The sequence below is a fragment of the Mus musculus genome, chromosome 17, assembly GCF_000001635.26.
Source record: "Mus musculus strain C57BL/6J chromosome 17, GRCm38.p6 C57BL/6J".
NCBI classification, from domain to species: domain Eukaryota; kingdom Metazoa; phylum Chordata; class Mammalia; order Rodentia; family Muridae; genus Mus; species Mus musculus.
In genome coordinates this window covers 21,664,967-21,692,542 of record NC_000083.6, presented here as the reverse complement: position 1 = coordinate 21,692,542, position 27,576 = coordinate 21,664,967, and the positions used below count along the sequence as shown (strand labels likewise).

Sequence of the window (27,576 nt, the reverse complement as noted above, 5' to 3'; positions counted from 1 at the left end):
TCCCCAATCCTCTAAAATCCCCAAAGACACACCTGTCTTTAACTCCAGCTTCAGGGGATCTCTTGGTAGCTTCTGGCCTCCATGGGCACTATGCAATGAAGCACCTATACACTCACACACAAACACACACAGAGAAAGAGGGAGGAGGAAGGGAACTTTTTACACAATAACATTTGCAAAAATTTTAACTTAAATTCTGTGACATTTTCTAAAATTTAAAAAACTTCATTAAAAACTTTCACAAGTTTCTCATCCTTATGTTTCTATTACGTATAATGTTAGGATTTGTAAGCTAAGATAATACTGGATAAATGCTATGTCACATGATTTACATTGGTATGTTTCTCTCCAGTATGAACTCTCTGATGTCTTCTAAGATTTGAAAGGTGGATAAAGGATTTGTCACAGTCTTTGCATTTGTAAGGTTTCTCTCCAGTATGAATTTTCTGATGTGCTCTAAGGTAGGAGCACCTAGTAAAAGATTTGTCACATTCTGTACATCTATAAGGTTTCTCTCCAGTATGAACTCTCTGATGTGCTCTAAGATTTGAGTTATGAGTAAAGGACTTGTCACATTCCATACATTTGTAAGGTTTCTCACCAGTATGAAGTTTCTGATGTCTTCTGAGATTTGAAATCTGGTTAAATGATATGTCACAGTCTTTGCATTTGTAAGGTTTCTCTCCAGTATGAATTTTCTGATGTATTCTAAGACTAGAAATCCGGACAAAGGATATGTCACAGTCTTTGCACTTGTATGGTTTCTCTCCAGTATGAATTTTCTGATGTGCTCTAAGGTAGGAGCACCGAGTAAAAGATTTGTCACATTCCTTACAACTGTAAGGTCTCTCTCCAGTATGAACTCTGTGATGTGTTCGAAGATGTGAGTCCTGGGTAAAAGATTTGTCACATTGCCTACATTTGTATGGTTTCTCTCCAGTATGAATTTTCTGATGTGTTCTAAGAATTGAGCATGTAGTAAAAGATTTGCCACATTCCTTACATACATAAGGTCTCTCTCCTGTATGAACTCTAAGATGACTTCTAAGATATGAATGCTGGGTAAAAGATTTGTCACATTCTCCACATTTGTATGTTTTTTCTCCAGTATGAATTTTCTGATGTTCTCTAAGAGTTGAGCACTCAGTAAAAGTTTTATCACATTCCTTACATCTGTAAGGTCTCTCTCCAGTATGAACACTCTGATGTCTTCTGAGATGTGAGTTATGAGTAAAGGATTTGTCACATTCTATACATTTGTAAGGTTTCTCTCCAGTATGAATTTTCTGATGTGTCTTAAGAGTTGAATTCACCGTAAAGGATTTGTCACACACCTCACATTTATAAGGCTTTTCACCAGTATGGATTCTGGAATGCCTTTTAAGATGTGATAATTCAATAAAGGTCTTACCACATTCTTTGCATTCATAATGTATCTCTGGAGTATGAGTTTTCTCATGCCATTTTAATGATGCATAGTGGGTAAAGGATCTGTCACACTCATTGCATTTGTAAGGCTTCTCTCCAGTATGGAGTCTGTAATGTTTTCTAAGGTGTGAAAGCTGATGAAATTCCCTGCCACATTCTGGACAACTACAGTGTTCTTCAGAAGTATGGATTTTCTGGTGTGTCCTAAAACTGGAAGAGTGGGCAAAGGATTTGTCACATTGCTTACATTTGTAAGGTTTCTCCCCAGTATGCATTTTCTGATGGCTTTTAAGTACGGAGGTTTGACGAAATGACTTTCCACATTCTTTGCATTTGTAAGGTTTCTCTCCAGTATGAAGTCTTTGATGTATTTTAAGATTTGCACACTGATTATAAGATTTGTCACAAATGTTACACTTGTAAGGTTTCTTTCCAGTATGAATTCTCTGATGTTTAATGAGCCTTGAGGAGGTACTGAAACATTTACCACATTTCCCACACTTATGTGGTTTCTCTTCAAGGTAGAATTGTTTGTTGCATGAGATTATATGTACAGTTGAAATAGTTGTCATATTCATCTTCTCTGTGCTCTTTATTTGCAGTGTAGAGACTTTTATCTTGAATAATGCTGGAACACACATTTAAAGATTTCTCACAGTCTTCAGATATGCAAGGTTCTTCTCCAGTGTGGATGCTCCTATGTCTGCACTGGTTTGATGAGTCAACAGAGGAATCCCTGTCCTTACAGCATCTGTGGTTATTTGAAGTTTCTGTAGTGTCACCTCTTTTATAAAGTGCATCATGGGAGGGATCACGAAGCATTTCACCAAGATTATTACACTGACAAGACTCCTTTTCAGTCTTCACATGTTGATGAACAGTATCACATATGCAGTAGTTCTCTGTAAATGAGTAAAAGTCAGATGAGTAAGGCTTGTTCCATGATCACACATTAAAAAAATTACTATCTTCCTAAAGATTCTCCCTAAGATAAGTCAACCAGCAACTACTAAGATGTGTTTCTTTTACTGTAATTTTATATATTTTCCCAAACATAGCCAGTCAGCCTTAAAGATCTGTGATTTATAATAGCTATCTGATCTTCATGAAAACTGTCCAATGGCTCAAAATGGATCAAATAATTGAGGGATCAATAATTAATTTTGGGATGGAGCTCACTGATTATATTTAGAATACATGTCTCTATTTTTAAATATTTTTTTTTCTCAGAAATTGATGGGGAAGAGTTTAATCCAATCCCAGATTCACAGAATTTGTACAGCAATTCAAACTGTTGTTCAGGAGACCCAATTCCTTGTAATATGAATGGCTTACTACAAAGCATCCAACACTATTTTTTTCCCCTTAGGCCAAGTTTCCTTTGTGAACTGGCCCTGGCAGTCATGGATTGGCTTTGTAGCTGAGACTGGCCTCAAATTCATAGAGATCTACCTGCCTCTGCCTCCCAAGTACTGGGATTAAAGTCATGTGCCACCACACCCAGCAAAGGGTCTTTTTTTTTTCCCTAAAAAAAAAAGCAAACTAGATTTCTCCAAAGCAATATAAGCAAAGCAACTAGTTTGACAAATATCAGAGGCTCTTGGATCATTTAAGGTAGGATGGCAATGGGCAGCTATTGCTTATTTCTTTCCTCCACTGTCTGAGCTCCACACACTGCTGTGTTTCTTAATTTTCCTTAAACAGTTATTTTCAAGTCATCTCTATACACTGACTTCGGTGATCATTTTCCAGAAGGGTGTCTGTGTGTCGTCCACTGAGAAGAAAATAAAAGATGTAATATAAATACCTACATATGAAGAAGGCAGTTATAGAATAATGTTAGTTCGTGGACTCACATTAGACTTATAATTTGAACAATTATTCCAATCACATGGTCAGCGTAGTTAAATAAAATTGCATTTTATACTAGTATTAACTTCATCCTAATTCAGGGGCAATAAGGAACAACATCTCCTTTTTTCATTTTTAGTGTTTTTATTAAAATAAAAACGTAAAGGTCAACATTAATATCATTTGGTAATGTACACATAGAGCCCCAGGCCTTGGGAAGTGACTTGTGAGGTTTGAATGTTTGTGGCCAGCCTGTACCACATGAAGAAGTTAAGACCAATGTGGGTTTTATCTCAAAGAAAAAAACAAAGTACCACTTGGGTTGAGCAGTCACCCAGGTATATGTCATATGGGCTACTGATGACCATGAAGTAATATTAAGTAGGTTAGAGTGGTTTGTCAGAGAGTCCCAGGGATCCATTTCTTCTAATAGTTACAACAGGTAAGATGCATTCTGGGACCAGGCCATTATACTAGGCTAAATGATTGGGAATCATTTTAAGTGGGACTGAATATAGCAAAGCATTTCCAGCTCTTGCTTTCCCTTTCACTCTAATCGTTCACTCTTGCCTGCTTACTCACTAGCTCACCCTATTTGTGGCTTGTCTCTCCTCTCCACATTCCAGGGCAATCTAATTTTTTTCCACACCAGTGACCAGGCCTATCTTGCATATAAGAATCCAGGTGTTCTGTGAGGTACCTATGACCCATGCTAGACACTTTAAGAAAGAATACAGGTGTCTAACATAGTACTCTGCTCAGTACATGAAGAGAATACAAAGTAGAAGAATCCAGGAATGAATTCCCAGTGATATTTTCTTTCAGAATCTTCAGCACATTAAGGGAGAATTTTTTTTTTAAGATTTATTTATTTATTATATGTAAGTACACTGTAGCTGTCTTCAGACACTCCAGAAGAGGGAGTCAGATCTTGTTACAGATGGTTGTGAGCCACCATGTGGTTGCTGGGATTTGAACTCTGGACCTTCGGAAGAGCAGTCGGGTGCTCTTACCCACTGAGCCATCTCACCAGCCCAAGGGAGAATTTTTAATTCACTTATGTTGAGTTTTTCTCACAACTAATACCATGTAATTACAATGATGGACATGGAGATATGGGATAAATATTATACAATACAGAAATAAAATGAAGGGTACATGGCGCCTCTAAACTAGAAAATGGAAAGAAAAAAATAAAACACCATGAAAAAGTTCCTTTCTCTATCAGACTTTCCCTAATTTGATGTCGTTTTCAAATAGCTTAACAGAGTTTACTACTGTTAAGGTCAATATATAGAAAGGATGAGTGGAAGTTCTACAAGAAAAATGTTCTCACCGACAGAGACCAGGTTGCTGTAATTCTCCAACATCACATCAATGTACAGAGCCCTCTGAGCAGAGTCCAGGCATTCCCACTCCTCCTGGGGGAAGTCCACAGCCACATCCCCAAATGTCAACAGACACTGAAACAAAAACGCACAGTGTGACCATGTGATGCTGGGCACAGTGCTTTTCTGGAAATAGGAAGATGGGATGTAGATGAACAAAGACCATTACTTAGTGAGATGATTTCTCACGTACTCACACTCTGTAATGAATGTTCTACCTCTGTGAAAGCAGGATGACACAATAGTCTCACAAGCATGTCCATGAAACAGGACACACAATTGAGGTCTGGACATGATTATCTATCTGTTATGGACACTTTATGTCCCTCAGAATGACAGTGTGCATGTCTCAGAAGGACAGTTCGTGATGAGTACACTTGCTTTAAAATGCTATACCTGAAAATCATGCTAAACTATTGACATTGAATCAATCCTGTCTGTACTTGGGTCTTATAGAGAAACACAGATGTGATGACATGTATGTATGTGTGTGTGTATACATACATACAGTTTCTGTCCATCAAAGGGAACAATTAGCAGGGCACACAGACACCCACAGAAAAAGAGAAAATCTGTATTAGTGACACTCTAGATAGGGGATCATATCTAGAATTTAACAAGAATTACAGAAGTTAAATACCAAGGTAATAAACTGCCAATCAATAATAGGCAAAGGATGTAAATAGACACCTTGAGAAGACAAACACCCAAATGGTCAATAAATATAGAAAAAAAGTATCCAGTATTCCTAAAACTCCATCAGAGAAACACAAAATAAAAGTACTTTAAAATACTGCCTTACCACAGGCAGAATGGCTGTCATCAACTACTCTGACAACAGAAGTTAGAGAGGATGTGGAGAGAAAGGAAGCCTTTTTTCACTGTTGGTGTGTGTGTAAGAGAGAGTGGGTACAAATTAATATACTCAAATGGAAATAATTTTGAAGAGTATTTAAAAAATAAAGGTAAAATTAATGTGTGGCTCTGCAATTTCTTTCCTGGGAGCATACCTAGAGAACTCTACATTCCACTCTAGATTATTTACACCCCATGTTTACTGGTGCTTTATTCACCATTGCAAAGAACTAATCAACCTAATTGTCTACCACCACATGAATGGATAATGAAAATGTTACACATATAAAATGGAAACCTGCCCAAGTAAAGAGAGAAATGTAATAGTAATTTGTAGGAAAATAACTGGACTTAGAATGTGTACTATTAAGTGAGGTCATACATTGCCAGAAAGAAGAAAACATATTTTCCCTCATATGCACAATCTATGTAACAATATTTGCTTATGGAAACCATGTACATGTGGACACAAAAGAACATGGAGAAAAGAGAACAAGAAAGATTTAATATCAGGGGTTGAGATAGAGCTGAATGCAGGTAATGACCACCAGTTATATGATATAGTGCTAATTGCTTTTCTAGTTCTAATACATATGTTTTTTTTTCTTGTAATGCCACACTTTTTTGGTTTTTGGTGGTGGGTAAGTACATCAAAACATATCAGATATTGAAACTGTTAAATCAAATGAGTCTCCAGAATTTTTATTCCCAGTGACTAATTTAACCATATAAAAGTTCATTTGGTTATACAGATTTTGGGTCTGGTTATTTTGCAGTGTGTGATTGGTTTGTTTGTTTCCAATGTGTCTACCTTATAATAAAAAATTATAAAAGCAGAAAATTAAAGGCTTGAAATACCTGAAAATATACCATTTCTAGAAAGAAGTGAACATGACCACTGACCTGGGACATGTTTACTGGAAAATTATCCATTTCTGTTTCTCTTCTCTTTCTCTTTTAGGAACAATGAATAACTGGCGTGAGGTTCTTTCATATAAGGGATCAAAAAGAAAAAGAAAAACCAGAAATCAATACTGAAATTTATTAAAGAACACTGTCAAAGCACATAAAAAGATTCAAACATCAGAATACTATTAGGAATCCTGTCAATGATCCCAAAACCAAGACAACATGAGACCATATTGGAACTTTAGAGGGAAAGTCACCATCAAGCATATTGTTGCATCTAGAAAAATAATCTCTGTAACTTGATAGAGCAATATAAGTGCATTTCAAGATAGTCCAAATTAACACAATTCATTTCACTAATGCAGCCTAGTATATAATAAATTACAGGAAAATATGCACAAAGGAAATAGATGAATAGCCATGAAAACATGGGAATAATAAATTTTATATGGAAAATCGATAAATATGGGAGAACTAGGAAGTAATCATCCATAAGCAAAATAGCAAAAATACTAGTTCCCACAGAGAAAGAATAATAGTACCCATAATCCTACCAACAACATAAATAAATAAATAATAAACAACAATAAGCATGAGGAATAAAACTCCCCATGAACAAAAAATGTAGCCACTGTGGGTATCAATATGGACAAACCAATTAAATAAACAAATCCTCAAGTTAAATAAATCTAGCATGTGACATAGCTCTTCTACTCCTTCGCATAGGTTCAAGGGAATCCATGTCCTACTCCACAGATGTTCACTGCTGCTCTACTCACAATAGCTTTAAAAAGGGAAACAACATAAATGGCCTTCAATGGACAAATGGAGAGTGAAAATGTGGTGCATATACACTATGGAATATTATTGAGCTGTAAAGAAAATTAGTCATGAGTGTTGCAGGTAAATAGGTGGCCTAATAAAAGATCACAGTCAGTGGAGTAACCCAGACCCAGAAAGGCAGGCATTGCATCTTCTCTCTCATAGGAAGTTTCTAGCTCCCAAACTTCTGATGTGAGTTCACAACCTGGAGTACCTGCAATAACCAGAAAACTAAAAACAGATCATGGTGGGATGTGGAGGAATAATAGAGAGGGGAATAACAGGGAACAAGTCATCTAAAGGGGAAAATGGAAGAACGGTGGGATAGATTTAATTATGGAGAAATATCAGCTATGACTTCTGTCTTAGAGTTTTACTGCTATGAACAGATACCATGACCAACACAACCCTTAAAAGGATATTTAGTTGGGTCTGGCTTACAGGTTCAGAAGTTCAGTTCATTATCATCAAGGTGGGAGTATGACAGTGTCCAGGCAGGCATGCATGGTGCAAGAGGATCTAAGAGTTCTTCTCTTCATCTGAAAGCATCTAAAAGACTGGCTTCCAGGCAGCTATGATGATTTTAAAGCCCAAGCCTATAGTGGCACACCTACTCCAACAAGGCCACACCTACTCCAACAAGGCCACACCTCCAAAAAGTGCCACTCCCAGGGCCAACCATATACAAACCATCACAACCCTGGAGGACAATAAAAAATGAAAAATCAGTAAAGATGTCTAAAAGTCATAAGGAATAATATTGTCTATCCACTAATAATGCCTACAATACATAAGTCTGTGGGTACATATATATTTAGAATATAAATGAAAATATCTCATCTGGGATGATAATGCTCCTTACAGGGGCCATAGATTTTCTAACAAAACCAACACCAGGCACCAGAACCATGCTGTGAAGTTGTTGGTCATACCTGCCCAAGAGACTGCCAATACATTATAGGCTAACTGGCTTTCATAGTATAAGAAAGCAACATGCAAGCTTCCAAAGGAGGGAGCCAACCAAGCCTCCTACCCAGATATGACACCTATGAGCCACAACAATGATCTGCACTGCACAATAACCTTAAGGGTTCAAGAGTGGCCCACATACCTTGGTGACAACCAACAGCTTCTAATTGGAATTAAGACCTTAACAACAGGGAAATCACAGGTGTTACTGAAAACCTAGCCACATTTCCCAGGGCTAATGATGTCATGGATCTTGGAGAAGAACATACAAATACTACTTTACTAAATCAGCCTAATCCCAAACAACATTCTAAATATTTATCCTATTTCACACAAATAAATGTAATCCTCTCTCATTAAGACAAGTTCTTTTAGTAAGACATGAACAACATTACAGAAAACCACTATCAGTCAAAATGGAGTTGTGATGCTCAGTCCCAATTGACACATGAAGTAGCACAACTCCTGCGCTAAGGCTCAGGCATCACCAAGCAAGAGGGTTGGGGATATGGTAAGAGCCAGAAGAATAGAGATTTGTGACATTGTGTCTCCTAGAAATGTCAGAGAAGCTACTTATATAAAATCATACAAATGTAGCTGCCGAAACCTGAGCTGAACAAGGATAACACCAAGAGACATGCTAACATGGAAGGGAGAAAGCTCACTAGACCTCAGCCTAGTCAAGCACTAAATAATCCTGACAGCTGGAGAAATAGTCCCCAGAGGACAGTATACCATATGGTTATCCCATACAAAGTGTTCATTCCAGAAAACACAGACTGAGTAGGTAGTAATGTTATGTTTAAGAATATATTAAAAAATAGAATAATAAAAGGAAAACTTATTAAAACAGTATATGCCTATGTAAAGTCAAGCTTTTTGATTATCTACATTAAAAAATAAAATCGAGCAAAATAGCTATATCATTTTCTGTAATTGCTACTCACATAAATAAAACATAATACGGGTCAAGGGAGATAGTTCCATGGTTCTGAGCAAATGTAACTCTTTTAGAGACTTTTTAACAAAAAACTGAATAATAAAAATTTGTAAAGATAAATACAGAGAGAGAGAGAAGGAGGAGGAAATGGAGGAGGAGAAGGAGGGAGAGATGGAGGGAGGGAAAACAAAATCAAAAATTCCTGACCTAACCAAGTATATGAAATGTCTGTACAATGAAAACTTTGATTTGTTGAAGGAACTTATGAAGACACTAACAAGAACATGGAAAGATGTTTCACTCAGACAGAACTGGACATAATATTGGGAAATTTGCCGTATCTCTGCAAGTGGTTTCCATATCAGTTCAAACTCTATGACACTTAAATTCCCACAATATACTTCACAGAAATAGTGAAGAGAAGCCTAGAATTTGTCATGATGCGCAAATTCCCAGGGTACAGAACAACCTCAGGAAAATTGCAAGGCTTGAGCTACCCATGTGATTCCAGATCAGCCCAATGCAAGAGCAGCAGATGCAGAACCTGCAAAAGAATGTCACCAAATAACACAAACACAGGTTGCAGACTAGATAGCTTCTTCTTGAAATGTAAATAGATAATATTCCCTAAGCTAAACATGTAAACAGACAGCAACATTCAAAAAATTGACACCAGATTAAAAGATATATTTTTTACAAAATATTTACTTCATATCTAAAGATACAAAATACTGACAAAGAGGGAATTTCCTTTAAATGCCATGCATCTGGGACGCAGTGAAGAATGATGACCATAATTATACCAGTGACAAAAAGAAATCAAGACAAAAGTATTAAAATACAAAATAAAGACTTTTCACAAAAGGTATAATGGTCCATTCCATAGAAAGTCCTTGGTCAGCATGGGTGCATGCCACAAAATCCAGAGTGGAGATATCTATAGCAGAATACATAAAACATGTGAAAACAGGCAACCTGACTAAGTGCTTCTCAAACATGAGAAGACAACCTAGAAGGAGGTTTGTCTTATCTAAGACTCCAAGCTATACCTATTAAAACCTATTTGTATTTCTTAAAGAAAGTAATCCTGAAATTACCAAGGAGCAGCACAGAGCTGGGAAATATGAAGAGTATCACACCTAGAGGTGACCTCACAGTATATTACAATTACAGCAATGGAAAGCACTTGGAATTGTCATGTTAAAAGACAATAGGAGATCTCAAAGGGAAGGCAGGACAGGTCTACAAATAATAGCTTCTGATTCTTATCAAATGTCTGTTAGCATTATTTTTAGGAATAAAGGAACTAGCAATAAAAGGTAAAGAATGTGCTAGAATACCAGAAGCTCAAAAATTCTGAAAACAATAAGTAAACCTAGATGTATTAATTTTCATCATTTTATAGTACATGAAAATCACTGAAAGGAAAACCATTTAATATTGGTTTGTAGACTTGATCAGTGATGTGCATGGAATAAGGAAACATCATTCACATGCATAGTCAAATAAATTTTATTTGCCTCATAGTATTCAATTGTTCTGTAGAAAATTGTAGGAGAATTTTGAGGTGATTTTTTTCAGTGGAAATCTCCAAAACTATTTCTAGTGAAACAAAATTCGGCAAAACTGATTTCATGTCCCACTTTCACATTCACTTGAATCCTGTGCCATCCTTTCACCAATCCTCCAACATACCTGTATCCTTAGCTACTGTCTCCTGTTTTCCACCTTCTAGGGCTCTTTGTTTTGCTCCACAGGTGAGCAGTCTGGGTGATCAATGAAACCTGCACATGAGAAAAAGAGTATTTAGCAAGCACCTTCATTTCTGGTACAGCACTGTGCTCAGAAGATTAAAAAAAAATTCTACAGTGATCCCCCAGTTCTCATGCAGTGTCAGAATACTGAAAATATTTAGGAAGCATTTTCAGTTAGTGTAACTTGAACCTCACTTCCAGTCACAGCTCAGTCAAGTCTCAGGGGCACAAATGGAACTGAATGACTGGGATGAGAATACGATACACTAGTGAGGTTCTGAATTTATTATGGACTAAAAAAGGATGGAAGCCTTACACTGTCAAAGATCTCACAATTGCAGAATAACTTGCCTCTTCCTGAGGAGGAACAAGGGAGGCTGGAAGCAAACTGTTCTCACCCACACAAACCAGAGTGCTGAAATTCTGCAACAAGGCCTTCCCAGAAGGGTCCTGACACTGCCTGTCCTTCTGGAAGTCCACAGTCACACCAGTGGCTGAGAAATGACCACAAAATACAAAACAGCAGTTTGAGTCCTTGTCCTGGTGCACACCTTTAGTCCCAAATGTAGGGATTAAAGGCCTGTGCCAATACCACCTGGTTTATAATGCGCAAACTGTGAAAATACTGTGACCTATACCCTCAAATAGCCTACTGTGCCTTTCCAGGTTCTAGGAACTCAGCACAAAAACACGATTTTCTTTTCTTTCTTTCTTTCTTTCTATCCTTTTGTTTTTTGTTGTTGTTGAGACAGGAGCTCATCATGTAGCTCTGGCTATCCTGACCTCACCAAGCAGACCAGGCTGGTCTCCAACTCTTTGATCTGCCTGCCTCTGTCCTCCCTCCCCCATGCTGGGATTAAAGATGCATGCCAACAAGCCTGGTGCATTTATAGCAGAATATTGCATTTACATCAGGGAGTGCATGTCTCCGAAGGAAAGGTAATGGTGGGTATAGAGTTTACTTTTAAATGTTAATGGTTAAAACCATATCTATGAAACTCGCAAAAAATATATGCTTTTGGATTCAATTACATTTGCAGCCACTCCTTTCATGACTGCTGTCTAAAAGCTCTCAGCAGATGCCAAGTCACCAAGTATGTTCACGGGTATAACAAGGGAGTTAGCATGGATGAATGTAAATTCCAAGAGCTTTGTCCTTTTCACCTAAATAAAGAGAACTGTTTTGCAAGCATCAAAAGATAAATTCAAATATTCTCCTAGACCACTCTACTATGAATATTTTGGCAATCAGGTGAACAATAAAAAACAAATCAGGATTACTTCAGTTCATATGACCTAAAATTTGTTGACAAGGGAAGAAACCCACAGCAAAACTTCAGAGCTTGCTTCCTTAGGAACAGCAGAGAAACTGATCACAGCCTGGTCCCCTCCCTCCCCTTTCCCAGCCCCTCAGCTTCTCTGACCTGGGAGGATCCAGGGCGGTAGGGAGGCGGGTCCAGCCGCTGCGCTGCAGACTCGCCCACGTCAGCCCCGAGTTTTACCTTCCCCGAAGTCCACCGTGTGTTCTGACCCCAGGTCTGCACCACATGATTCCCCACGGTGCAGGCCTGCTTGCTCTGCACCTGAACAGGTCATTGACACTCAGGCTTTGGCTCTCAGTACAACTACCCAGGCCTCATCAGCCGGTTCCCAGCTTCCGTTTACGTCACTCCCCTAACTCCTCCCACTCAGAACACTTTTACACCACACACCCGCCTTAACAGACCTCATCCTCACACCCTCTGTTTCCGGGTAAGTGGCCCCGCCCTATGGAGATAGCTCCCTCCCATTCTGTGTCAAGCTGCCTTCCACACAGCTCCAGATGTCAGGCTGAACAGCCTCCCCTCATGCTTGCTGCCAGCCTAGACCAGAAGTGGGAAGTGGACCTGCTAGGAGGCTGTGCACCCAATGTTTGACATACACAGTGAGTTTTGAACCCTTTATATCCAAGGTAGCCTGACACCTGGACTTGACAACCAGCCTCTGGGCTACATAGTTCATACCAAACGGCAACAGGCTGTCCCATCCCAACACACAAACATGAGAAGCCAAAATACTGAAATTCTACGTGGGGATAGACATTTAAAGAACTTGTGTTTTGAAGTAAAAAGTGTCTAAAGAAGTCAGAGATTAGGCTCTTTGCTACCAGCCCAGGGCAGAATTCAACCTGCAGTGTACTGCTTTCACCACAAGAAGGCAGACTTGCCAGTTTACTCACTCAGAAAGGCATTAGTCTTCTATGACTCATACTTAAAGTGCTTTGAGAGAAAACATAGAATTTCTACCTTCCTTCCTTCCTTCCTTCCTTCCTTCCTTCCTTCCTTCGTTCCTTCTTTTTTAATAGAGTGATGAATGTAGAGACTCTTGACCATCCCAGATACAGAAAATAAGTAAAATCTTAAACTGTCAGCTACACCATCAATCTCTACCTCTGGGGACACCACCAAGGAAGAAGAGGTGATTAGGAAATAAGAAGGGAAAAAGGAGAGGAAAGGCTAAGACACGACACAGCATTCTCCAGACCATACAACTATTGTAATCAGTAACCAACAGCAGCTGTCTTTATCTGCATTGGCCTCACACAAGACCACAGTCAGTGTAGGTTAGGGAATGGCACACTTTACCTCTCAGATGTTGACTATGGATAGATTCTTGGATTCTAGAAGAGTCACTGCCTTTGGCACATCAGGGTCCAGCACACATCAGGCTCCAAACCCACAGTCTCACAAATGGCTCTGGTTCAACTCAGTGGATCACAAGCAATATGAATAGATATGGACACAGCAGAGTGACTGTTGGAATTGTGAACCCGGATAGTGGAGAGGTAGGAGGTGAGAGTTGGCAGTATTTGATGTGAGCTCACAAATGCACACACACATTCTGTGTATATATATATGTATATATGAGTGTGAAATAGTTAATAATAGAAAGATTGGGAGAATTTATTCCTTCAAGAAAGGATTTTGCCATGTAAACCTGTTTTTAAAGGCAACAGTTTAGATGACTACATCAGTCTGTAATTTATTGCTGGGTAGCATCTGTATCTCATGGGATTGTTGTTGTTGTGAAAGACTCTGAGAGGAGCCCCTCGCTCAGGCCTCAGGACAATAGCGGACACCCAAGAACTCACGACAGACCGAGCTTGTTGCAAACCACATGAGGCTTTATTCGGGGAAAGCCAGAGCTCTGGGGACGACTCATATCCCACGCAGGGGTAGAGGAGTCGACCTTGAGGGGAAAGAGTTCCCAGTTTTTATAGGCCCTCAGGGGGGAAAGTAGAAGGGGGAGAGTAGGGGATTTCCAGATCTAAACAATGTCTACTCTCAAGAAATGGGTATGGGGGGGTTACAAGGAAAGAGTCTAATGAAGGTGCAAGTATTTAGCACTATAGTGCATAGCAACAGACCAAACCTCAGCATCAAAGAATATATTCAAAATAGTCACGAGAAGTATTGCTTTTTTTTATCTCACGAATTATTAAATGGTGAGCTGCTTTGCTGTCAGTTCTTTGAAGTTCTGATAGAATCCTGTCAATGTGGTCTTGGGGTTGTTTTCTGGGTTGCATTGTATAGATGCTTAAGTGACACTGCTACCTGTAGTCTATTTTATATTATTTATTTCATGTTGTTTACACGTGGTATGTTATATGCACCTGGATACTCATTTATTTCAATTAGATCTTACAGTTTAGCATAACAGAAGTCTTTAATGTCAGCAAACATAAGATCCACTTCTCAACTCACTCCTATCAAATAGGTTGTGCTTTTACCTTGGGCAACTGTCAAGACATTACAAGCTGAAAGTGGTGGTGCACTCCTATGCAGAAAGCCAACAACAATCCAGTCTCACTCAGCTCCCTCTCACCCCATGAAAAGAAAACACTAGAGACTTAGGTTTCTATTACCGAGATTTATCTCAGTAAATCTCCAACCCCAATAAGCCTGTGCTAAGAACACACAATTCAGTTAATATGAATACAAGCTGCATGCCTGGATTGGACAAATATACCCTACACTACTCTATTGCCTAAGTATGAAATCCCTAGGTATTTTATCTTCCAGGCACCGTGGGTCTGCTCCATTTTCTACCTCTTCTTCCTCCATCTTCTCCCTCCTTTTCTTCCTCCTTCTCTCCCTTCTCCAAAAAACCCTCAGCTCCACCTTTTCCTTCCACTGCCCAATGACAGGCTCTAGCCTTTATCTGAACAATTAAGATCGAACCTGAAATCACCTGTGTATTTGATCTACTCCTCCTAAGGGCTCCTCTCATGAGGGAGCAGGAAATGCAAACTGCAATCCACAAGTTTCTCTTCATTGAGTTTGATGTTGGTTACTTGTTTGTTTCATATTAAATTTACTCTTTTTAGGTATGGGCCTTGAATTCCTGATCTTTCCAAGACTTTTAACATGAAGGGCTATTAAATTTTGTCAAATACTTTTTTAGCATCTAATGAGATAATCATGTGGGTTTTTTTTTTTCCCATTGAGTTTGTTTATATGGTGGATTACGTTGATGGATTTCCTATCCCTGCATCTCGGGGATGAAGCCTACTTGATCATGGAGAATGATGGTTTTGATGTGTTTTTGGATTCCGTTTTTGAAAATTTTATTGAGTATTCATAACAGATATTGTTTTGAAGTTCTCTTTCTTTGTTGGGTCTTTCAAGCATAACTGTTGCTTCATAGAACGAATTAGGTAGGGTTTCTTCTGATTCTATTTTTGGAATAGTTTAAAGAGTATTGGTATTAGGTCTTATTTGAAGGTCTGATATAATTCTACACAAAACCATCTGGTTCTGGGCATTTTTGGTTGGGAGATTTTAATGACTGCTTGTATCTCTTTAGGGGTTATGGGAGTGTTTAGATGATTTATCTGATCCTGCTTTAACTTTGGGTACCTGTTATCTGTCTGAAAATTATCCATTTCCACCAGATTTTCCAGTATATGCTTTTGTAGTATACACTTTTGTCTAGTATAGTATTTTATAGTAGGATGTGATGATTTCTTTTTAATTTTGTTGGTTTCTGTTGTTATGTCTCCGTTCTCATTTCTGATTTTGTTAATTTGGATACTGTCTCTATGCCCTCTGGTTAGCATTATTTAGGGTTTATCTGTCTTGTTGATTTTCTCAAAGAACCAGCTTCTGGTTTTGTTGTTTCTTTGTATAGTTCTCTTTGTTTCTACTTGGTGGATTTCAGCCCTGAGTTTGATTACTTCATGACATCTACTCCTCTTGGGTGTACTTACTCCTTTTTGTTCTAGAGCTTTCTGATGTGCTGTTAAGCTACTGGTGTAGGATCTCTCCAGTTTCCTTATAGAGACACTAAAAGCTATGAGTTTTTCTCTTAGCATTGCTTTCATTGTGTCCCATAAGTTTGGGTATATTGTGCTTTTATTTTCATTAAATTATAAAATGTCTTTCATTTCTTTCTGTATTTCTTCCCTGACCAAGTTAACATCGAGAAGACAGTTGTTCAGATTCCATGAGCTTGAGCACTTTCTGTTGATTTTGCTGATATTGAAGACCAGCCTTAGTCTATGGTGATCTGATAGGACAAATGGAATTATTTCAACTTCTTGATTCTATTGAGGTCTGGTTTTGGTTTTTTTTTGTTGTTGATGGTTTTTTTTTTTTTTTTTTTTTTTTTTTTGGTTTTTTGAGACAGGGTTTCTTGTATAGCCGTGGCTGTCCTGGAACTCACTCTGTATACCAGGCTGGCCTTGAACTCAGAAATCCGCCTGCCTCTGCCTCCCGAGTGCTGGGATTAAAGGCGTGTGCCACCACTGCCCAGTGAGGCCTGTTTTGTGACTGACAATTTGGTAAGTTTTGGAGAAGGTACCATTAGGTACCAAGAAGAAGGTATACTCTTTTGTTTTAGTTTAAAATGTTCTGTAGATATCTGTTAAATCCATTTGCTTCATAACTTTTGTTAGTTTCACTGTGTCTCTCTTTAGTTTCTGTTTTCATGATCTGTCCATTGGTGAGAGGGGAGTGTGAAGTCTCCCACTATTATTGTGAGGTACAATGTGTGCTTTGAACTTCAGTGATGTTTCTTTAACAAATGTAGGTGCCTTTGCATTTGGGGCATAGATGTTCAGAATTGAGAGTTCATCTTGTAGATTTTACCTTTGATGAGTATGAAGTGCCCCTCCTTGTCTTTTTTGATAACTTTGGGTTGGAAGTAGATTTTATTCAATATTAGAATGGCTACTCCAGCTTCTTTCTTCGGACCATTTGCTTGGAAAATTGTTTTCCAGTCTTTTACTCTGAGGTAGTGTCTATCTTTTTCCCTGAGATGGGTATCTTGTATGCAGCAAAATGTTGCATCCTGTTTATGTAGCCAGTCTGTTAGTCTGTGTCTTTTTAGTGGGGAATTGAGTCCATTGATATTAAGAGCTATTAAGGAAAAGTAATTGTTGCTTCCTGTTATTTTTGTGGTTAGAGTTGGCATTCTGTTTTTGTGGCTGTCTTCTTTTAGGTTTGTTGAAGGATTACTTTCTTGCTTTTTTTAGGTCGTAATTTCACTCCTTTTGTTGGACTTTTCCTTTTATTACCCTTTGAAGGGCTGGATTCATGGAAAGGTATTGTGCAAATTTGGTTTTGTCATGGAATATCTTGTTTCACTGTGTATGTATGATAATTGAGAGTTTTGCTGGGCATAGTAGTCTGGGCTGGCATTTGTGTTCTCTTAGTGTTTGTATAACACCTGTGCATGGTCTTCTGGCTTTTATAGTCCCTGGTAAGAAGTCTGGAGTAATTCTAATAGGTCTGTCTGCCTTTATATGTTACTTGACCTTTTTCCCTTACTGCTTTTAATACTCTTTCTTTATTTAGTGCATTTGTTGTTCTGATTATTATGTGCCAGGAGGAATTTCTTTTCTGGTCCAGTCTATTTAGAGTTCTATAGGCTTCTTGTATGTTCATTGGCATCTCTCTCTTTAAGTTAGGGAAGTTTTCTTCTATAATTTTGTTGAAGATATTTACTAGCCCTTTAAGTGGAAAATCACCATTCTCATCTATACCTATTATCCTTAGGTTTGTTCCTCTCATTGTGTCCTGGATTTCCTGGATGTTTTGAGTTAGGATCTTTTTGCATTTTGCATTTTCTTTGATTGTTGTGTCCACGTTCCCTATGGAATCTTGTGCACCTGAGATTCTCTCTTTCATATCTTGTATTCTGTTTCTGATGCTCAAAAGTATGGTTTCATTTTTTTTTCTAGGATTTCTATCTCCAGAGTTGTCTCCCTTTGTGATTTCTTTATTGTTTCTACTTCCATTTTTAGGTCCTTGATGGTTTTTTCAATTCTTTTACCTGTTTGGTAGTGTTTTCCTGTAACTCTTTAAGGGATTTTTTTGCTTCCTCTTTAAGGGCTTCTAGGTATTTACCTGTGTTCTCCTCTATTTCTTTAAGGACGTTATTTATTCCCTTCTTGAAGTCCTCCATCATCATCATCATCATCATTAGAAGTGACTTTAGATCCATATCTTGATTTTCTGGTGTGATGGTGTATCCAGGACTTGATATGGTGGGAGTGTTTGGTTCAGATGATGCCAAGTAAACTTGGTTTCTGTTGCTTTTGTTCTTAAGCTTGCCTCCTGCCATTTGATTATCTCAAGTGCTTGCTGCCCTCGATATATCTGATTGGAGCCTGTCTTTCCTATAATCCTGGTTGACTCAGGACTCTACAGAGCCCAACTTTCTCTGTGATTCTGTGATTCCAGGATCCTGTGAACCTGAGATTCTGGGTGTGTCAGAGTTCTTGGCATTCAAGCTTCCTCTGAGACCCTGAGATACTTGTGTGACCAAGTTCCTGGTATCCTGGTATCCTGAAATCCTAAGATACTGGCGGTGTTACAGTGCCTAGAAGTGGTGTGTCCTCTAGGGGCTGTCTCCTGCGTTTGAAACCAAGTTATATCCCCACTGATCATAAGGATCCAGAGCAGCTGGTCAGGCAGGGCTCCTGTGTCTTTACTCCTACTGTCACAGGCCCTTCACAAATGGTTTGGAATAGATGTTGTGTTCCACTCACTAGTGATCCTAAGATCCTGGGCATGCTAGGGCACCTTCGGCATGGAGAGTCCTCTGGGAATCTTGGTACCATCCCCCAAGTTAGCGCCCAAGGTGGTCCAGAGATGGCGCCCCAGGTCTTTTATTTATCAATTCCTAATGAAATTTTTAAGCATTATAAATTTTTTTTGTAAGAGATGTTTTTATTTCTCTGTTACCCAACAGTGGGCTTTCCATTGCAGACATAGGCAGTTTGAGGACTAGATGGAGTTTCAGATATCATCTTGATTCTCCTACACTCTCCTCAAAACTCTATTTTAATATAACAGACAGATGAGATAGCCAGAGAACAGGATTTCACAACTTCACTTGCAAGCCCATTCCAACAGTCTATTGAGTCAGCAAGTTTTTCTCTTCCATGTTACCATGAGGGGCAATATTTTTTTTCTTTCTAGAGGAGAAAAAAAAATCTAAGCACTTGAATATATAGTTACTTTAAAAAATATTTTGAGCTATGGAGGTTGAAGTTTCCCTAGCATTCCCAAGATTGCTTTAAAAGAGACAATCTACCTTCTTGCCCTTGTCACTGTGTCACCAGAAGAATTCTGCATACAAACCTTCCACTGATGAACTTGAAAAACAAATAACTGGCACCTGTAGCATTGGGATTGTACTAATCAGGACCATGTTAAGCAACCTCCCTAATGCCTGGAAAAGAGTAAGTTCTCATGTGTATACTGTTTGGACAATCTCTTCTTTATTCTGTGTATTCTTTATCTTCTTCTATAGCTCTATAGAACAGCGATCATCCTTTCTTTTTATGAGCAAAATTAATAGGATGTTTGAAGATCATTTTATTTTCCCCTGAGACACAAAAGCAAAAGCCAATGAGATTCAAGTTTTCCTTTTTTTCCCTTATTTATTTATTTATTTATTTATTCATTCATTCATTTATTTATTTTAGAGGTAGTGTTCTGCTGTGTAACACCACTTCCTGTCCTAGTACTCTCTCTGTGGATCAGGTTAAGCCTTGAACTCACAGAGATCCACCTGCTTTTGCCTCCTTAATGCTGGTAGTAAAGATGTGTGCCACCACTGCCCAGCTGAGGTTCTCTCTCTCTTTCTTCCTTCCTTCCTTCCTTCCTTCCTTCCTTACTTCCTTCCTTCCTTCCTTCCTTCTTTCCTTCCTTTCTTTCTTTCTTTGTTTCTTTCTTTCTAGGACATGATTTTAATATTTTCAACTGTTAATATTCAACAAACAGAATAATTATTTTAAGATATATTTCATTGTTATGTCTCCTTTTCATTTAAGATTTTATTAATTTGGATACTAATTCTGTGCACTCTGGTTAGTCTGGATAAGGGTTTATCTGTCTTTTTGATGTTCTCAAAGAACCAGCTCCTGGTTTTGTTGATTCATTGTATAGTTCTTTTTGTTTCTATTTGGTTGATTTCAGCCCTGAGTTTGATTATTTCATGCTGTCTGCTCCTCTTGAGTATATTTGCTTCTTTTTGTTCTAGAAATTTCAGGTGTGCTGTCAAGCTGCTTGTGTACGTTCTCTGCAGTTTTCTTTGGAGGCACTTAGGGCTACAAGTTTTCCTTCTACCACTGCTTTCATTGTGTCCCATTAGCTTCATATGATGTGTCTTCATTTTCATTAAATTCTAAAAATCCTTTAATTCTGTATTTCTTCCTTGACCAAGTTATCATTCCGTAGAGTGTTGTTAAGCTTCCATGTGTATGTGTGCTTTCTGTTGCTTTTGTTGGTTTTTAAGACCAGCCTTAGTCTGTGGTGATGTAATAGGTTGCATGGGATAATTTCAATATTCTTGTATCTGTTGAGGCCTGTTTTGTAACCAATTATATGGTCAATTTTAAAGAAGGTAACATGAGATGCATTGAAGAAGGTATATTCTTTTGCTTTAGGATAAAATGTTCTTTAAATATGTTAGATCCATTTGGTTGATAACTTCTGTTAGTTTCACTGTGTCTCTGTTTAGTTTCTGTTTCCACAATCTGTCCATTGCTGAGAGGGGGATCTTGAAGTCTCCCATTATTATTGTGTGGGGTACGATGTGTGCTTTAAACTTTAGTAAGGTTTCTTTTTATTAATGTGGGTGCCCATGCATTTGGAGCATAGATGTTCAAAATTGAGAGTTCATCTTGGTAGCTTTTTCTTTTGACCGGTGTGAAGTGTCCTTCCTTATCTTTTTTTTTTTTTTTTTTTTTGATAACTTTTGTTTGAGAGTTGATTTTATTCGATGTTAGAATGGCTACTCCAGTTTGTTTCTGGGGACCATTTACATGTAAAATGGTTTTCCAACGTTTTACTCTGAGATAGTGCCTACCTTTGTCACTAAGGTGCATTTCATGTATGCAGTAAAATTCTGGGTTCTATTAGACTATGTCATCTGGGGGGGGGGGGGACACACTGATTCTATTGATGTTAAGAGATTTTAAGGAAAAGTGATTGTTACTTCCTGTTATTTTTGTTGGTAGAGGTGGAATTATGTTTGTGTGACTATCTTCTTTTGCTTTTTTTGAAAGGTTACTTTCTTGCTTTTTCTAGGGTGTAGTTTCCCTCCTTGTGTTGGTGTTTTCCTTCTATTATCCTTTGTAGGGCAGGGTTTATGGAAAGATATTGTGCAAATTTGGGTTTGTCCTGGAATATCTTGTTTCACTGTCTATGATAATTGAGAGTTTTGCTGGGCATAGTAGCCTGGGCTGGCATTTGTGTTCTCCTAGAGTCTGTATGACCTCTGCCCAGGACTTTCTATATTTCATAGTCTCTGGTGAGAAGTCTGGTGTAATTCTAATAGGTCTGCCTTTATATGTTACTTGACCTTTTTCCCTTACTGCTTTTAATATTCTTTCTTTATTTGTGCATTTAGTGTTTTGATTATTATGTGATGGGACAAATTTCTTTTCTGGTCCAGTCTATATGGAGGCTTCTTGTATGTTCATCAGCATCTCTTCCTTTTTTTAATATAATATTATTTTATAATATTTTTATTAGGTATTTTATTTCAACTTCAATTTCAATGGAATTTCAATTCCATCTCCTGTTTGGTATTGTTTTCCTGTAATTCTCTAAGTCTTATTTTGTGTTTCCTCTTTAAAGGCTTCTAGCTGTTTACCTGTGTTTTCCTGTATTTCCTTGTTAAGGTCCTCCATCATCATCATCATAAGGGACTTCAGATCCATGTCTTGCTTTTCTGGTGTGTTGTTGTATCCAGGACATGTTATGGTGGGAGAGTTTGTTTCTGATGATGCCAAGTAACCTTGGTTTCTGTTGCTTCTGTTCTCATGCTTGCCTCCTGCCATCTGATTATCTCAAGTATTTGCTGTCCTCAATATATCTGATTGGAGTCTGTCCTTCCTAAATCCCAGTTGATTGAGGACTCCTCAGAGTCCAACTTTCTCTGTGATCCTTTGCTTGTGGGCTCCTGTGAACCTGAGATTCTAGGTGTGTCAGAGTTCTTGGCAGTCAAGTTCCTTTGAGACCCTGAAATACTGGTGTGACCAAGCTCCTTTTATCCTGTGATTCTGTTGTCAAAGATCCTGGGCATGTTACAGTGCCTGGAAGTGGTGTCTCCTTTGAGGAGCGTGGAGCTGTCTGGTCAGTGGTCCTAAGATCCCATGGGGAGTCCTCTAGGGACTGTGGGGATGTCTGCCAACTCCACACACAAGGTAACCAGGTACTGGCACCAAATGGAAGGGACTTGTGACCCTCGTCAGGCCGGTTTTCTGCTTCCCTTAATGCTGTCTCAGGTCCCGCATGGTTGGATTGGAACAGAAGTTCTGTTCTACTCACCAGTGGTCCTAAGAACGTGTGGAGAGTCCTCTAGGGACCAGGGGGTGTCCTCCAACTCCACGCCCCACTATCATTTTTCTACTGGACGTTTTTCACTCCTTTGCTAAAGATCAAGTGACCATAGGTGTGTGGGTTCGTTTCTGCATCTTCAATTCTGTTCCAATGATTTATCTGCCTGTCTCTGTCCACATACCCTACAGTTTTTGTCACTATTGCTCTGTAATACAGTTTGAGATCAGGGATGGTAACTTCCCCAGAAGTTCTTTTATTGTGGAGAATAGTTTTTGTTATCCTAGTTTTTTTGTTATTCCAGATGAATTTGCAAATTACTCTTTCTTACTCTATGAAGAATTGAGTTGGAATTTTGATGGGGATTCCATTGAATATGTAGATTGCTTTTCAGCAAGATGGACATTTAGACTATATTAATCCTGCCAATTCATGAGCATCAAAGATCTTTTCATTTTCTGAGGTCTTCTTTGATTTCTTTCTTCAGAGACTTGAAGTTCTTGTCATATAGATCTTTCACTTGTTTGGTTAGAGTCACACCAAGATTCTTTATATTGTTTGTGGCTATTGTGAAGGGTGACATTTCCCTAATTAGTTTCTCAGCCTGTTTATCCTTTGAGTAGAGGAAGGCTACTGATTTGTTTGAGTAAATTTTATATCCAGCTACTTCACTGAAGTTGCTTATCAGGTTTATTAGTTCTCTGGTTGAATTTTTGGGATCACTTAAGTATACTATCATATCACCTGCAAATAGTGATATTTTGACTTCTTCCTTTCCAATTTGTATTCCTTTGACCTACTTTTGTTGTCTAAATGCACTGGCTAGGACTTTGAATACTATATTGAAAAGATAGGAAGAGAGAGGCCAGCCTTGTCTAGTCCCTGATTTTAGTGGAATTGCTTCAAGTTTCTCTCCATTTAGTTTGATGTTGGCTACTGGTTTGCTGTATATTGCTTTTACTATGTTTAGAAATGAGTCTTGAATTCCTGATCTTTCCATGAAGGTGCTTGATTTTGTTAAGTGCATCTAATGGGATGATCTTGTGAGTTTCTTTTTCCTTTGAGTTTGTTTATATAGTGGATTAAGTTGATTGATTTCCATGTAGTGAACCATCCCTGCATTCCTGGGATAAAGCCAACTTGATCATGATGGATGATTGTTTTGATGTGTTCTTGGATTTGGTTTTTGAGAATTTTATTGAGTATTTTTGCATCAATATTCATAAGGAAAATTAGTCTGAAGTTCTCTTTCTTTGCTGGGTTTTTGTGTGGTTTAGGTAAAAGCATAATCGTGGTTTCATGGAATGAATTGGGTAGTGTTCCTTCTGTTTCTATTTTGTGGAGTAGTTTGAAGAGTATTGGTATAAGGTCTTCCTTGATGGTCTGATACAATTCTACAGTGCACCCACCTGGTCCTGGACTTTATTTGGTTGGGACACTATTAATGATTGTATCTATTTCTTTAGGGGTTTGGGATTGTTTAGATAGTGTACTGGCTGGTTTTGTGTCAACTTGACACCAGCTGGAGTTATCACAGAAAGGAGATCAGGGTGAGAAAATGCCTCCATGAGATCCAGCTGTAGGCATTTTCTCAATTACTGATGAAGGAGGGGAGAGCCTCTTGTGGATGGTACCATCTCTGGGCTGGTAGCTTTGGGTTCTATAAGAAAGCAAGCTGAGCAAACCAGTGGAAGCAAGCCAGTAAGTAATATCCTTTCATGGCCTCTGCATCAGCTCCTACTTCCTGAACTGCTTGAGTTCCAGTCCTGACTTTCTTTGGTGATCAACAGCAATCTTTAAAGTGTAAGCTGAAAAATCCCATTGCTCTCCACCTTTCTTCTTGGTCATGATGTTTGTGCAGGAATAGAAACCCTGACTAACCTTCTGGCCTGGGGTGGTGTCCTGAGCAGATATTGGGTACCAATTCCACAGCCAGTCCCACAACACTCAGAGGAAGATCCACTCCCAGGCACTGTAACACTCCCAGGATCATAAGATGAGAGAAGAGGAGGACACAACATCTGCCACAACACCAGAAATAATTGGAACCAGCAGGAAGCAGGCACACAGAAACTTTACCCAACCAGTGGCACAGGTTCCTTCTGCTCTAAGCTGGTGGCCAGAGCAGACCTTGGGCATGAATTCTGTAGCCAGTCCCACAACACCCAGAGAAAGCTCCACTTCCAGGAAATCTAAAACACCCAGGTCCACAGGATCCCAGGATCCCAGGAGTATAGTCACACCAGGGTCTCAGGGTCCCAGGGACAGCTTGATTCCAAGGAGCTCTGAAATACCCAGAATATCAGATCACAGAGACAGAATATCAGAATATCATACCCAGAATATCAGATCACAGAGACAACTGCACTCCGAGGAATTCTGACACTCCGAGGAATTCTGACACAACCAGGATCACAGGAAGGACAGGCTCCAATCAGATACAGTGAGGGCAGGTAGAACTAGAGATAAACAGAAGGCAGGAGGCAAATGCCAGAACATAAGCAACAGAAACCAAGGCTACTTCGCATCATCAGAACTCAACTATCTCATCATAGCAAGTCCTGAATAAACCATCACAGCAGAAAGGCAAGATTCAGAACTAAAATCACTTCTCATGATGATGATAGAGGACTTTAGAGAAGGACATAATAACTCCCTTAAAGAAATACAGGAGAACACAGGTAAACAGCTGGAAGCCCTTAAAGAGGAAACACAAAAACCCCTTAAAGAATTACAGGAAATGAACAAAACTCTCCAAGATCTAAAAATGGAAATATAAACAATAAAGAAATCACAATGGGAGACAAAGCTTGAGTTAGAAGACCTAGGAGTCATAAATGCAAGCATCAGCAACAGAATACAAGAGATAGAAAAGAGAATCTCAGGTGCAGAAGATACCACAGAAAACTTTGACACAACAGTCAAAGAAAATGCAAAAAGCAAAACTCTCCTAACCCAAACGATCCAGGAAATCCAGGATACTATGAGAAGACCAAACCTAAGAATAATAGGTATACAAGAGATAGAAGATTCCCAACTTAAAGGGACAGTAAATATCTTCAACAAAATTATAGAAGAAAACTTCCTTAACCTAAAGAAAGAGATGTCTATGAACATACATGAAGCCTACAGAACTCCAAATAGAGTGGACCAGGAAAGAAATTTCTCCCATCACATAATAATCAAAACACTAAATGCACAAAAAGAAGGTTTGGTTTTCACAGACCTTTATGTATGATCTGAAACAGTGAATCCTGTAAAATAACACAAAGGGGCAACACTTGATACAAGAGGGGCAACTGAAAAATAATAGCGCCAAAATCAAAACGCCATGGAAAAAGCAGTAACTAAAAGTATGAAGAGACCCTACACAGCAGATATAGTTCTTAGCTATAAATTTATAGTATAATAGATGAAAAACACCAAATCTGTCAATAAATTTCAAAGGAAGCAAATTATATGAAATGAATTGAACACACTACACCCCAGAGCAGTTAAAATAGCCAATACGTACAGATTAAAAAGCTCTACATTGTAGGCCATAGAATACTGTATAGAGATTCCAGTTAAGCCTAGAAAGTGTCCACAATCCTGGGACATCAAATCTCTGCAAGGCTATATGCATCCTATCCTATTGAAGCCAGACAAGGCAGCCCAGCTAGAACATATCCTACATACAGGCAACAGCTTTTAGTATAGCCCCAACTATAGTTGCTTGGGTCACATGAAGACCAGGCTGCACATCCACTACATATGTGCAGCAAGGGCTGAGTCTAGCCTGTGTATTTTCTTTGGTTGGTGGTTCTTTCTCTGAGAGCCTCAAGGGTCCAGGTGGGTTGATTCTGTTGGTCTTCCAGTGGAGTTCCTATCCCCTTCTGGCCTGCATCCATTCTTCTGTTCTTCCATAAGAGTCCCCAGGCTCCATGAATTGTTTGGCTGTGAGTGTCTCCATCTGTCTGAGTCAGCTGCTGGGTGGAACCTCTCAGAGAACAGCCATGCTAGCTAGAATCTTATCTGTACGCATAACAGAGTACAATTAATAGTGTCAGGGATTGTTGCTTGCCCATAGGATGAGTCTCAATTTGGGCCAGTTATTTGTTGGCCATTCTCTCAGTCTCTGCTCCATCCCATCCCTGCCTTTCTTGTAGATAGGATATATTTGGGGTAGAAAGTTTTGTATGAGGGTTGATGTCTTTATCGCTCCATTGAGGTTCCTGCCTACCTAAAGGAAGTGACCTCTTTATGTTCTATATCTCCAATGCTGTTAGTCACAGCTAAGGTCACCTCCATTGATTTTGGGCACCTCCCTTATCCCAGGTCTCTGTCTCATCCTAGAGACACCCCCCCCCACCTCCCACCCCATCAGTTGCAGACTTCCATTCATTCTCATGGTTGTCTGTCCTTCCTGAACCCCATTTTCCTTCCTAACCCCTCTCCCACCTGGTTCCCTCCCTCGATCTGCCTCTTATGACTATTTTATTTCCCCTTCTAAGTGAGATTCAAGCATCCTCTTATGTCTTGCTTGTTGTTTACCTCCTTGGGGTCTGTGGGGTATAACATAGGTATCCTATATTTTATGGCTAATATCCACATATGAGTACATACCATGCATGTCCTTTTGGGACTGGATTACCTCAATCAGGATGATATTCTCAAGTTCCATCCATTTGCCTGCAAAATTCATGATACCTTTGTTTTCAATTGCTATGGTATTCCATAGTGTAGATGTACCAACAACACTGTTTTCATAATCCAAAGTCCCAAAGTCCATATTCCTCTTAACAAAAGCATGGTCAGGTCTATCACAACAACACCCCAGTCCCTGG

General features: G+C 38.9%; 1 protein-coding gene across 1 annotated transcript; it reads right to left on the bottom strand.

Moving 5' to 3' along the window:
• Gm10509 (predicted gene 10509) lies at positions 1-12,666 on the bottom strand. Its single transcript, NM_001354753.1, is given in 6 exon segments — positions 1-1,953; positions 1,955-2,330; positions 4,616-4,742; positions 6,426-6,509; positions 10,858-10,946; positions 12,341-12,666. Coding segments are annotated over 4 exon segments (2,172 nt in total). The 5' UTR covers positions 6,456-6,509; positions 10,858-10,946; positions 12,341-12,666; the 3' UTR covers positions 1-314.
• Positions 12,667-27,576: the final 14,910 nt, after the last annotated feature.